We start from the raw sequence: 13263 nt of genomic DNA on the forward strand, positions 1-13263 counted from the left end.
CAGCTAAATGATGCAAGGCAGCATAATGCCAATGTAGTCAAATGTACAAGCATGGAGATTTACATTACATACTTTATTCATTCCTGAGGGAAATGTTACACTCTGTCATTGAGAGACATGCTTCTCACATATACAGGCCTGAAATACACATGCATAAATAGGACCTGTGGGCGTGCATTAATGGAGAGATGTGAGGGTGGGGCTGCTACACAAGGAGCACGGCAGAGCTGTCGGGGTTCAGTGCCTTGCTCAATGGCACCTCCGCAGCACTCAGGAAGTGACCTGGTACCTCTCCAGCAACCAGACTAACTTCCATATTTTGGTCCACACTGGGACTTGAATCTTTCCCAACCTAATGCTGCATTCATGTGCTGCTCGGGTGGTAGAAGTTGTTAAGTTGTTCTTCCGTCTTTGGTGTGTTCAACTAATTTTAATTCGGAAAGTCGAAATTTTGTAACAGCAAAAAACAGTGTTGATGCTACGAAGAAGATCAGTGAAAGGTCACTGTTAAAAGTTATATTTGAGCAAAAAGTTCATGTGCAATACGTGAATGAATAAAAATATATTTTTCCCCCTATGTAATTACGATTCTGAATTTCCGCGTTGTTGTTCCGACTTGAGCAAGTGTTCATGCGCATTTTAGAATTTGGAAACTCGTTTTTCCCGATGTGTCCGACACCACATGAATGCAGCATAAGTTAAACTGAGCTACTGCTGCCCCTTTAATTTTGTTTTACATTTTTGAAGCAACACTGCTACAGGTGACTCAACAGCCTGTACTTCTGACAACAATGCTTGAATAGAAAAATAAAAATAGGGACTCCTTTAAATCCAGAGCAGAAATGATAGAAGAAAAAAAAGTCTTATTTGTCTTTAAAAACTCAGCTAATCTGCTTCATCAGCATTTGGAGGGTATACGTTTATGACAAGGTGCAATAAATCAACTTCAAAAGCAATGGCTCCCAGGCTCCTATTAAAAATCAGTATCACTTTTGAAATGTATGGCCAGTGGTATGTAGGAATATATGAATATTTTAGAAAAGTGACGAACCTTGAACATAAAATTGGCAACATGCATGAGGTAAGAGTATGATCATTTTTCAGTCTCTTATGCAGGAGCTGTCTGTGAGAGTGGTAAAGATCACCATGTTATTAGATCGATCCAGTATGAGCTCTACACATCTGTATCAGTGTACGCCAATGGAAAACCTCTCGCTGGACGGAGAGTGTTTATTCTTCCTGGTCGTGTGCATTCTGATGTAGACGAATATGCCCATATAACTGTGTCGGTTTTTCTTAGTGCAAGGTCGCTGATGTATTACTTTATTTTAGGAAAGACAGAGGAGAGCCCATTTAGAAAAACTACAACCATGACTGAAGAACGGAGAGAAACAAAAACAGGAAAATATATCTCCATAAGGCCTTTGGAGAGAAATATGACTGTTGTTTGCTGTACGACACGGCTTTTCTCTTACAGCAGGGTACACCATGAAGAGGGAATTTATAATTGAGACTCAATGGATTTATTCTTCTCCTCTCTCTCCCCGTCTTGTTTTCCTCCAATTCCGAACCTTTTGGAAAATAACAGTACACCAGTGGGCGTGACAGACATGTTGTGTAAGCAGCTCTACTTTTATGCTGATGCTGACAAAAAAGAATTCAACTCTTGCTCACCCAAAGTAATTAACCATGGAGGAAAGAAAAAAGCTCTGTCATAACCATCATGAAATGCTATTTAAATGGAAAATGGATTTGAGCTTGTATAGCGCTCTATAAGTCTTCTGATTACTCAAAGCGATTTTAAACCGCATGTCACACCTACTCATTCACACACTGATGGCAGAGGCTGTTATGTAAAGTGTCCATCACAAGTAACTAATCCCAAAGCCGAAGCAGCGGGAGCAATCGGGGTTAAGTTTCTTGCCCAAGGATATGTTGCTGCAGGAGCTGGAGATCGAACCCTCAAGCTTCAGTTTGAGAGAGTAGAACTCTACCAACTGAGCCACAGCTGCCCCAGAATTAATATTTAGTTTATCATCCTGTCAATGTCACAAGAAGAATAGCGAGGTCGAAAGACCTCTAAAGAGTCGGCAAACCCGTTGACTAATGGAAGATTTCAGTATCTTGAAAAGTAGCTCCCGTCCTGTGTATCTTTGGTGTTTTTGTAGCTATAAAGACAGCTTTAGAAAATGATAGAAAGTCTAGTTATACCATTATCTTTCTTTGAAATAAATTTATGTATGAATTACATCTTATTGTTATTCCTCTTATATCACTGCCCGATATATAAAGATGCACCGTTTATTTAAATGTTGTACCTTGTTTTGCCTCCAACTCCTCCAAACTGAGGGAAGGTTTCTTCTCTTCTGGTGAAACAACTGAAAGAGGTTCTTTGTCAACCATGTCCGCACCGGCAATCACAGCTTCCAGTCCTCCCTCCAGAAACTGCAGGCAAAAATGCACAACAATTTTACATAACATGTTTTGTTAATCCAAGGTAGCAAAAAACATGTTGTCAAGGATCAGCTTTCTATCCTCTCCAACCCACAGTTACTACGATAAATGCAAATGAAATGTATAAAGTTGAACTGGACCTTGTCCTCGTCTGAATCATCGTCCAATCGAACTCTGTTCTTCTCCAGCGGCAGCATGTCGTTCTCCTTTGCCTTGATGGCAAAGCAGATTGGTGCGAAAGAGCCTAAAATTACACAAAAAGATACGAGGAGAGAGTATGAATAAAGATAATTCAAAAGAGTAAATGTTTGTAACAGGTGGCCAAGCTGCACCGTGGCCTTCGTTTAATTAACAAATTCACAGTAAAATGGAACATGCATTGAATGAACAGGAAATTCTTCACAATAACAAAAAGTACTGAGGAAACATACAAGGCTGAAGGGGGGGTTAAGAGAGGAACAGGCAGCGAGAGAACAGAGCGATGGAGAAAAGGGAAGTAGAAAGAGGGGAAGCCAAATAAAATGTAAGAGTGAAGGACAGCTCACAAAACAGAAATACACACAGTCAGGCAAACACGGAGGGCAAGGTAGAGATTACAATGTGGAAAGAGACAGACAGACAAACAGAAGGATTGTGAGAGCTGTCCACAAAGCTGCAACGGTGTGTGTGTCTCAGTGATTCCTATTTTGCAAATCAAACATGTCTGCTCTTGTAGCGATAAAAAATGAGACAGTGTGCATCATTGCCAAAAGAAATGACCTTAATATAGGACCTTTATCATTACTGTGGAAGGCTGGATAGTTTTCTTCTGCACTTCACTGACTAGTTATTCGTTTTCCCTGCGCCTACACCGTGACCCACTGCCTCCCAATAGTCTGTAGAAATTCAGACTTTCATTTGCATATGTGTGCGGGTTTATGGGTTCCACTAGTGTTGTGCTAAAGCAGACTCTTTCATCTCTGCATACACATTTTCCAGCCTCATCACCAGATGAAATTGCGGGCATAAATTTCAAAACGGTCACGGTGCAGCTGTGCATCAGCACAAATATATGACACATACGCACAGATTTAAATACACACCTGAGGTAATACTCCATGTGCAGGTATATCTATATGTAGACTTTGCATTTAAGTTAATGAATAAATTAACTGAAGGAAAGGAGGTATAGCTGATAAAATGTTCTGTTTTTTTTTTTATCTGCCATAGTGTCTCACCTTTAGCCAGCTTGAAGTCGGTCATTAACGGGTCTGATTGAAGCTCATCTCCATCATCAGCTGTGTCGCTCTGGATGAAGGTAGAGAGAATAGAGAGGCAGAGTGAAATGAAATATAACAGTTCATTTTAATGGATACATTACTATGATTGAGGGCAGGGTTGGTCATTTCTGAAAACTAGTATCATTCCCTCAGTGCTCCGTGTACTATCAATTGGGCGGCCATCCAACCAACATTCAGCAGGGCAACGAGCGTGAGTACTGTCAGATGGAGCCCCCTTGGGAAGGTTTCCTACCGTCATTGCAAAATTTGCACATTTTAGGCTGCTGCTTTGGGGCCACCTACTGGTCTGGGGCCCCAAGCAGTTGCCTTCCATTGCCTGTGGTTAGTGTACGCAAGGGGTAGAGTATAAGCAGGGAGACAGGGAGGCGTGATTGGTTCATCAGATTGGTACCTCGTGGCAGACATTGGTCAAAGTTTTTACAAGCTTACAACTGCTACAGGTGACGGATTTTATTCGTTACTTTTTCAGAGCACATGAGTTATTAATTTCTGTCAGGATCGAAAGACAATTCCAACCAAAATCTTAAAACGTGTATCTGGAGGAAATTACAAACCCTGCCTTTAAGTTAATTGTAAACAGTAAACATAAAATAGGATGTTGATACTGCATACTATTTTAACAAAAATTAATTTTTCTGCTGTGTATTTTTTAGATTACAGATACACAAGTTGGATATTGACAACAGATGATGTGGAAGTGCAGCTGTAATGCAGGCAAAATGTTGGCATTCAGAAAGTTTATAAAACACACATCCACAGGAGTTGGTTGTTTTTCTGCTTGTCATTTAGTTTGTCAAAATCAGTATTACATTACAAGTAAATGGATCTGTAACGTCAGAATGAGTCCTTTCCTCTGCAGTGGTTTACAATGAACTGTAACTTGTGTTTTCAAGTACTGCAGTAACTCATCTTAGGTGTTATATTCACATTTTAATTTAATCCATTTGAGGTCATCCCCACCGTGCAGCAGTAAATGTTGCTGCAGAGAACGAAGAGTAACAGTGCAAAACAGAAACCCCTGGCTGTGGCCTGGAGGATGTCCTTCTTTATTGTGCGGGTGGAAGAGTGTGGAGGTGGTGAGCAGAACTAAAGGTCAGTAGACCATTAACAACAGCAGAACACTTTGGAGAGAAAAAAAAATATGATTTTAAACTCAACAGCTTTAAAGCATAAATCTTAAGCCAATGTAGTTATTTGTTTGTGTACAGAAGAGGTCTATCAACGGAAACCAAATGATTAGTTTCTTTTTGCATATATTTGAGGTTTGCTACACATCAAACAACTGACAGGTCTGTCTTGAACTCTCACAAATACAAGATTTGTTTTAACCTCTGATTAGAAATATACAACAGGCTGGAATGTCACTGACCTTTCAATCAAATCGTATAAAAATGACACCAAAGTTAATGGAAGAATGTGCGACTTTTTGATGCAGTAGGTGTCGCCTTTGAGCACCAGCATGAAACCAAAACAAACTGCTGTTTGGCTAAACCTCCACCACACTGAATCCTCCACTCTCCTACAGCAACACACCGCCAACCCCTCTCCCCTCGCGTTTGCATAACGGAGTTCTCAATTACAATGCACCATAATAAAGCACTAAGCCCAAGCGGCAGACAAAATTGCCCTTGGCGCGAGCCGCATTGTTGTGTTAGCAGGCTAATGGTAGCGCTCTTAAGTTTGCTTGTAGCTTCACATTGCATGTAAATTCACACAGAATGACCGTGATCTAAAAACCGCTTAGGTGACATTCAAATAAGCAGTGAGTACAGTATGTTATTCTTCTTTTCTCTAGTCACTCACTTTGCAGCTTTTATACACAAGGGGATGAGACGGCTGGCTGACAAAAAAAAAAGTCATAATGTAAAGGAAAGGAGTCCTGCAATAGCAACAGCTCTACACCTGGAAATTGTGCACTTGTACATAATATATGTTAGGAAATGGATACAGCAAGTCTCTCTTCCACCATTGTTGTTGACGGAGATGTTATCAGAAAATCCGCCCCTTCTTGATGTTAATTGGTCGGTGAGGGAGAAGTGAAATTGATGACCATGGCTGTGTTGCAAAAGATAAACGATTTTTAAATTGTGAGGGCTGTAAGCGAAGCGACAACAAGCTGAAGCGATGGTCGTATTAGTGCTTTGGACAGTTCGAACACTGAACTGCGTCGGTGTTGTATAGAAAATAGGCGTTGCCAGCGCAAAAATATGTAGTCGCAGCCAAGTCGCATCATTATTTCATTAACCTATTAATTGACTAAATGGTCCTGTACATATTAAAATAGCAATATGTGACTCTGACACCTGGTGTTTGTAACGTGTACTGCACCCCAGATTAAACAAACCAAGGGGTGGTCCAAACCGACCCTGGTCAAATCAAAAACAAACCATTCCATCAGACAGTAAGGTCATTTTATGATTTCATTCAGTAGATATCTTACTTATTGCTCCTTGAAGAAGGATCAATTTGTTCAATCTGTCATGTTTTATTATCTTCTCTTTAATCTGCCATTCCCTCATCTGGGAGTATAATTAGTTGCTTTAATAGTTTAAAAGTCTTTGTTCAGCCCTCTGTATCGTCTGGCACTCCTCGCATCAACAAAGTTTCTTCACAAAGCCTTTAAAGCCGGATGTGTGCACAAGAAAGATAACCAGAAACTCACTGTAGTAATACCTGTAGACCGAGTGCTCTTAGTCGCTTCCCAAATATAAACCGCTGATGGAATAAAAGGGAAAAGCGGTGATGAAGCCAATGCCACAAGAGGGGAAAAAAAAGCTTAACCTCATGAGGTTCATTTCTCCATGTTTGAAGAATGCTTCAAAGACTGCTTCCCACTGTTCAGCTGTAATTGAACAGCGCTTTCAACAGTCAGAGCACTCTAGAGCAGCCCCAGAGAATATAACTCTTGAAAAACTCAAGAAAAAAAATCAAAGTTCACGAGTGAGGAAGCCGGATGAAACTCACTCTAAACTGTTCTCTTATAACCTCAGATGGGATTGACAGGAATTTGGTCGTGCTCACTTACATGTTGCTTAGCCTTTAAAATCCTTGATTCACATTTATAGCTTTTAACCTCAACGTTTGAAAAGTCATACTCGTTCACTCTAAATGGGAACAGGCATCAGCAGTGCAGCAACACCAGCGCTGGTTAAAGGGTTAGAAGCTACCATTGGTTAGTTGGCGAGAATGAGCAGGAATGTAAAAAGGAAAACACTCGCTGCCAAAAACAGACAAAGAAGAAGAAGAATTGACTGGAGTGCAGTTGGATACTTTGACATGGCCTATGATGGATCCCTGCTCGATTTAATGTACGATTATACATGGGGTTTCTGCTTTGCTCTATTTCACAGATGTTTTAGAAACTTACAATACCCCTAACACATGTTTCATTGCCAGGTTAGTTTAAAAAAAAAAAAACTAAGTGGGGCGTTGTAACCAAATTCTATTGATTTGATTTGTTCTTGAGTTTAAAGGCAGAATGTGCAACATTTTACACATAAATAAATACAGCAGAAATCAAGCTGTATTATTGTCGAAGCTGTGTTTACATCATGTTTACATGGCCTTATAAAGCGGTTTTAGTCAAGGACTAGAGAAAAGAAGAATAACATAGCCTAATGACTGCTTATTTGGATGTCACGTTAGTGTCTTTAGATCGCGTTCATTCTGTGTCAATTTGTGTGCAATATGAAGCTTTGAGTTAACTAAAGTGTGCTAACATTAGCCCGCTAACACAACAATGCAGGACATTATATTATTCCTATACATTTTTAAATGTTATTACTTATTGTCTGTAACATACGGAGCCCCGAAAGCACCAAAACGTTTTTTAAAAATCTTGCGCGCTCAAGTTAATGATACGTCTTCAACATACTGTAGTATTTTGTGTCACAAATTAGATAACCTGTGAGAACAAGATAATTATAATACGCACAAATATTCTTTTTTTTTCCTTTTTGGGACTTCAGGGGCTCCGTAGTAACATGGTAATTTGAGAATCAATTTGCATCAAAGCCCAGACAGTGGATTTTGCTGAACTAAAGGTGTCATTTTTTTTTTGTAAAATGAAAAAGGAGATTTGAGAAGTTGAGCAAGTCTTCACTTTTCATTTAAAGGAGATGTCAGATTAGATTAGATGCTTGATTTTTATTGTTATAACGCTTTCTATGATACTTATAACTGAGAATTAGGTTGAGGTGTCACAATATATTCTGCATATTAAGACCATTTTCGTTGCTCTGTGTGCAGAGATCTCGAAACCAAAAGAGGAGAAGTCTCATGATGTGGACTCTTTTAAAAATGCACCTTCTGAGATAAGTTGTGCATATCCATTCCAAAAATATCCCCATTTGTAGAATTTGAAATATTATTTGTGTAGAAAGCACAAGCGGCCTCACATCCTGCCGCTGTCTGCTTTGACTTATTTTAGCCCTTTCTCACTTTTTTTTCCATTAACTGTGAAACTATAAATAATAGCGCTGACTGAGAGCAACGATATCTGCATCCCATTAGCCGCAGCACCAATCACAAACACACGACAGGTTTCTTGATAGAAAATCCGAGCAGCTGCTTGTTGGAGCAGCCTGTGCTGTGTCATAATGGGCCACACTCCTCTGCACTCTGACAAGCTAATTGATTTGATTCACCACAAGACAAATTGCTCCTTGCAAAAACTTTCTCACTCACTTCTCGCCAACTGCTTTCTCACTCAAAGCACACTCACCTAACCTTGCATACATGTCAGTATACTTAGAGGGTATGTCCATGAAAGAAGCCTCTATTCATCTTTCTCTCCACCTAGATACTTGACTGTCTAAATCATATAGAATCAACTTTTCTGAAAAGAATGAACACCTGATGGGACTTCAGTTAACTGGGCAACACTTGTGCACAAAGCCAGTTTAAATAACAGATTGAAACTAAAGAGTCAATTTTTGATGTATTAAAGAAAGAATATGCGACTTTTTGATCCAGTAGATGTCGCACTTGAGCACCAGCATGAAACCAAAACTCACTGCTATCCGCTCTCCTTCAGCGACACACCTCCCACCCCCTTCCACTCGCGTTCGCATGAAGGGGTCAAGCGCAAGCGATGGTGATGTTGTGTTGTCAGGCTAATGTTAGCGCACTTAAGTTAGCTCATAGCTTCACATTGCAGTTAGATTTACAATGAATGAGCGAGATCTAAAAATGCTTACATGACATTCAAATAAGCAGTGAGTATGTTATTCTTCTCTCTTAAGTCCTTCACTAAAACTACTTTATACGCAAGGGGAGGAGCTGGCCGTCCCGTCCATGTAAACATGATGTTAACACAGCTCCGACAACAACACAGCCAGCAGAACTTGCACTTCTCAATCATTGGAGAGACATTCACACAGGATATACTTGATTTCTTCTGTATTTATGTGTAAAATGTTGCACATTCTTCCTTTAGAAATAACGTATGTTACAGATTCCTGACTAAGATACTGCATTATTACTTCCTTTAAACATCTTAGAAACCTGGAAAATATGCTGCTATTTTCAAAGTTCATTTATCTCCAATGGTGGCATTAGATTGGAGTCTTGAGAGACCTTGGCAGGATAACAAGTTCTACTTTGGAGCAGTTGAGCTCATTATTACTTTCATTATCTGCAGTATATAAGATTTATTACCAGTATGGAGAACATATTTATTCCATCTCTTGACCTTGTGTCCATTTACAGGCTTAGTAAGAAGCCCCTTTGGGAGAGCTCATTTGAAAGGAAAGGTCCATCTCGGAATCATTCTCACGTGCACATATGCACAGATTCAGACAGATTTTGGTTGTTCTCGATGTCTATATTCTCTTTTCAGATTAACAGGGTCCCCTCCTCAGGTATAACTGATAAAGATTGAGAACATAGTTATGAGACTTCAAAGCATGTGGGTTTCATCCAAATTATTTTCAGCATGACATTTTCTCTTGTCATTACAGCAAACACTGCACAGGAAATTACAAAGAGGGCATTTTGTATCAAGAGGACAATATCATTTAATGACGGGGATGAGTTACAGTCATAAAAAACTGTTTTAATGAGTATTTTAATATTATGAGGTCGCCCAAACATGACTGACGTTTCTTGCAATAAATCCACTCTGATCCTTTATGTTAGCATGCCTATAAACCCCTCTATTTCAGCCCTGCTCAGAACAGGCTGTTTCTGTGACTTCTGTAGCTTTAAATGCAAATTAGATGTGTCTGACCACGCCCCCTCTCTGGAAGGGGATGTGCCTCTGGTTTTCTTGAACCACGCCCTATAGTTTACAGCGAAGAAAGCAGACTCAGAGGGCAGAACAAACATCTAGCTGTGGGACTGTCACCCACCTGGGGGAGAATTTACAGCCCTTTGTGAAATCTCCAAACGGCCAGTTTGAGCAAAAAAAAATTCCAGAAAGTGGAGCAGGCAAAAGACAGAGAGGATGGTCTTTTCTCATAATTGGGGGGCTTGTAGGCGGACTAGGGACACAGATTAGTGTTAGAAAACCATAGTAATGTGTATCATATGTGACCTTTAAACTAATACTACTCGTGCCAACCTCATAACAGCCTCTACATGTTTCCACAGATTTTTCAAAGAGGGACAATTTCAAGAAGCTGTTCAACTTTTGAAGAAGAGGAAAAAAAAAAAAAAAAAAGAAACTTACTGAGCACAATTTCAAGTATTGCAAATAAATCAGAACATTACCTCAGCCCAAATCAATGACCAACGTTCAGAAATCGGAGGGTGCTTTAAGGTCTTAAGAGAAATCTAACCCAGGGAACAATAATCCCTTGCCAAAACACAGGCAACAGTTGCAGGTAAACAACCTAATATTCCCTCTAGGGATCAATAAAATCTTACCTTATCAAATCTCAGGCAATAACCAATACAGCTTATAAAACAATGTGCTGCTGGGGAGCCAGGCCTGCAAGTGGATTAAGTAAAAGTGCTACATGTCGGTTGGCATTGCGGCTAATTGAGAGTGATGCCTCATTGAGGTCCTAAAAGAGCACAATTAGATTTCAGTTCTAATGCTGGTGCACAGACAATGACAGAGAGTTGCTCTAAAGCGCCTTGCAGCAGTGGCAAGAGTGGGAAATTAAAAACAGTAGGTGAGAAGTCTGCGACTAAGTAGTAAACCATTCACTTTGTTTCAAGAATGAGGATGTGATGCATTCAACCTCCTAAGTACTAACACTTGATTGTGTACAGTTCTTTAAAGAAGAGAGACAGTACTGAAACAATAACATAACCTCATAGTTCAAATGCAGTGCCTTGACAGACTTGAAAGTGGGATACAAGACTTTATGATTACTTAAGTGGGTCATTTTGTGTGTGTGTGTATTGCTGTTGCTCCCAGAAAGAGGGCTAAATTAACCTTCTCTGCCAATTCAACTCTATTGTTTTATATGTCACTATCCTGTGTCTTTAAACAGTGGGATGAGTGGACTTCTAATTTTAGCATGGCAGGTCCCAGCTTATCAGCAACCAAAAAAAGCAGCTAATTTCAAGGTTGACTGTAAGTGCAGTGAATGCTTAGACAACCCTTTTTCCCATATCTGAACCTCGGCTGCAATTCTATTAAACAGAACTGCATACAGGTGTGGAGAGGTGAGGTTGATGACAGGAGACAAATGAGTCAGCCGCTGGTCTTTTAGGTGTGAAGGTCACCTTTTGAAGTAAAGTAGTAACATTGCAATCGCTAAACTTTCCTTTCCTAATAGCAAGCATCTACCCAGAAACATAATTGTGTATTAATTTGATCTTTGATCTTCTGGAAAATAACTTACTAAATCCAGCTTCTAATTATGTTATTTATGATATTGTTATGTACATAATATCAACCCTCTGAAAGTATTAGAATATGACTTCTTAACCGTTTGTTGAGATTTTGTCATTTAAAGGCAGGGTTGTTACTTTCCTCCAGATACACTTTTGAAGATTTTGGTTGAAATTGTCTTTAGCTCTTGACTGAAATGAATAATTCATGTGCTCTGAAAAAGGAACGTAGAAAATCTGTCATCTGTAGCAGTTGTAAGCCTGTAAAAACTTCGACCAATGTCTGCCACAAGGTACCAATTTGAAGAACCAATCATGCCTCCCTGTCTCCCTGCTCGTACTCTACCCCTTGCGTGCTCTAGCCCACACTCAAAGCATGTCACCGATGACAGAGTTTATACTGTGAGTTTACTTTCTGCTGAATGAGACATGAGACGACGTAGTTTCTAAACAATGCAAGCCATGAGCTGAGGTCCACTTCTGGAGCAACAGCGCTAATGCGTGTAAGTGAGGGGTGTGGCTTCTGAGGGGGCACAGAGGGGAGGGGGTGGGTATAGATGGAGTACTTTGATTGACATATGTCAATCAAAACATGAGCTGCCACGCCCACACTTTCCTGAGAAATGATCTAAGCTGCAAAATTAGCTGTTTTTGAACAAGGATTTCTAATAGTTATGAATGTTCATTTTAACTCAGATTTTTGGAGATGCCAATTTTTTTTTTTATATTTCAAGTCCAGGTGTCCAGGGTTTTTAATAATTTACAAAAAGACATTAGCTGTTAAAAATAATATACATTTTTTTTTTCATCTATTTCATCTATTTCATCAGCTCTGCATGCTTGTTTGTTTCTTCAGATGATAGGAGTGTTTTTTCTGTTTTTTCTCAAATGAAACATTCCTGTTTACAGTTATTTTCCTTTAATTACTAACAGGCTTGTTAAACTTCTCCTTACCAGTTTCCACAACAGCAGTAGTGTTAATCTTGTGCCAGTTGGCAAAGCTTTATTAACCTATTTAGAGCTGAATTTAGGAAGTTTTGTCAATTATGTTTCTCCAGCAGCTGTCGTCAAACAGTGGTAGTATGGTCACCACATCCATTAGGATTTATTAACTGGGGACCATGACGACTGTTGCCAAACTGCATGACAGTGTAGTAGTTAGAGCACAAAGCTAGAGGGTGCCCCTTAGATTCTTATCCACAGAAAAAGAACAATTTCTCAGAGACATACACACAGTATATATGAAGCTTAGAATACCTCCAGCAGGCCTTTTCCTTCCTTATGCATGAAGTAATTCTTCTTAAACTCGTAATAGGAGTTGAATTGATTCCAAGTCTGCAGAAAGTCAAACCTGTGTCAGGCAGAGAGAGGACGACAGATGAGATGAAAGGTAAGAACTTTTAAAACAGATGAGCAAGTGGATGATGAAGAGCTTCTGCGGTATCTTAAGCGAAAAACTTAGAGATAAGAGTTCCTAAAACCAAGTACTGACAGGGGCAAAAGATTTATTTCTGGTAAGATCACTTACCGTGGATCATTCTTGGCACGGACGCTGGCCTCAAACTTAAGCCCGTTCCTTGCGACGTACTCGGCCAGCTTATCTATGACCGGCTGGATGTCGGGTGGTGGGGGAATGATGGCTGCTGCTACTGCTGGTGTGGAAACTTGAGGTTCAGCTTTCAATCTGTTATGGGGGAATCAAAGACGTCAAGTCGAGAGAAATCATTTGTTGTGCTTTGGCAAA

General features: G+C 39.9%; 1 protein-coding gene across 5 annotated transcripts in view; it reads right to left on the bottom strand.

Annotated features, from left to right (window-relative positions):
* sfswap (splicing factor SWAP) overlaps positions 1 to 13263 on the bottom strand; it is a 57015-nt gene that overhangs the window by 23185 nt on the left and 20567 nt on the right. For all 5 annotated transcript variants that reach the window (XM_065965592.1, XM_020644314.3, XM_065965591.1 and 2 more), the window contains 5 exons: positions 13048 to 13203; positions 12777 to 12870; positions 3672 to 3741; positions 2595 to 2698; positions 2319 to 2445 (listed from right to left, as the gene is read on the bottom strand). In XM_065965592.1, coding sequence (XP_065821664.1) covers positions 2319 to 2445; positions 2595 to 2698; positions 3672 to 3741; positions 12777 to 12870; positions 13048 to 13203 — 551 coding nt within the window. The remainder of the gene's footprint in view (positions 1 to 2318; positions 2446 to 2594; positions 2699 to 3671; positions 3742 to 12776; positions 12871 to 13047; positions 13204 to 13263) is intronic.

This window comes from Labrus bergylta, chromosome 17 (assembly GCF_963930695.1).
Source record: "Labrus bergylta chromosome 17, fLabBer1.1, whole genome shotgun sequence".
NCBI lineage: Eukaryota > Metazoa > Chordata > Actinopteri > Labriformes > Labridae > Labrus > Labrus bergylta.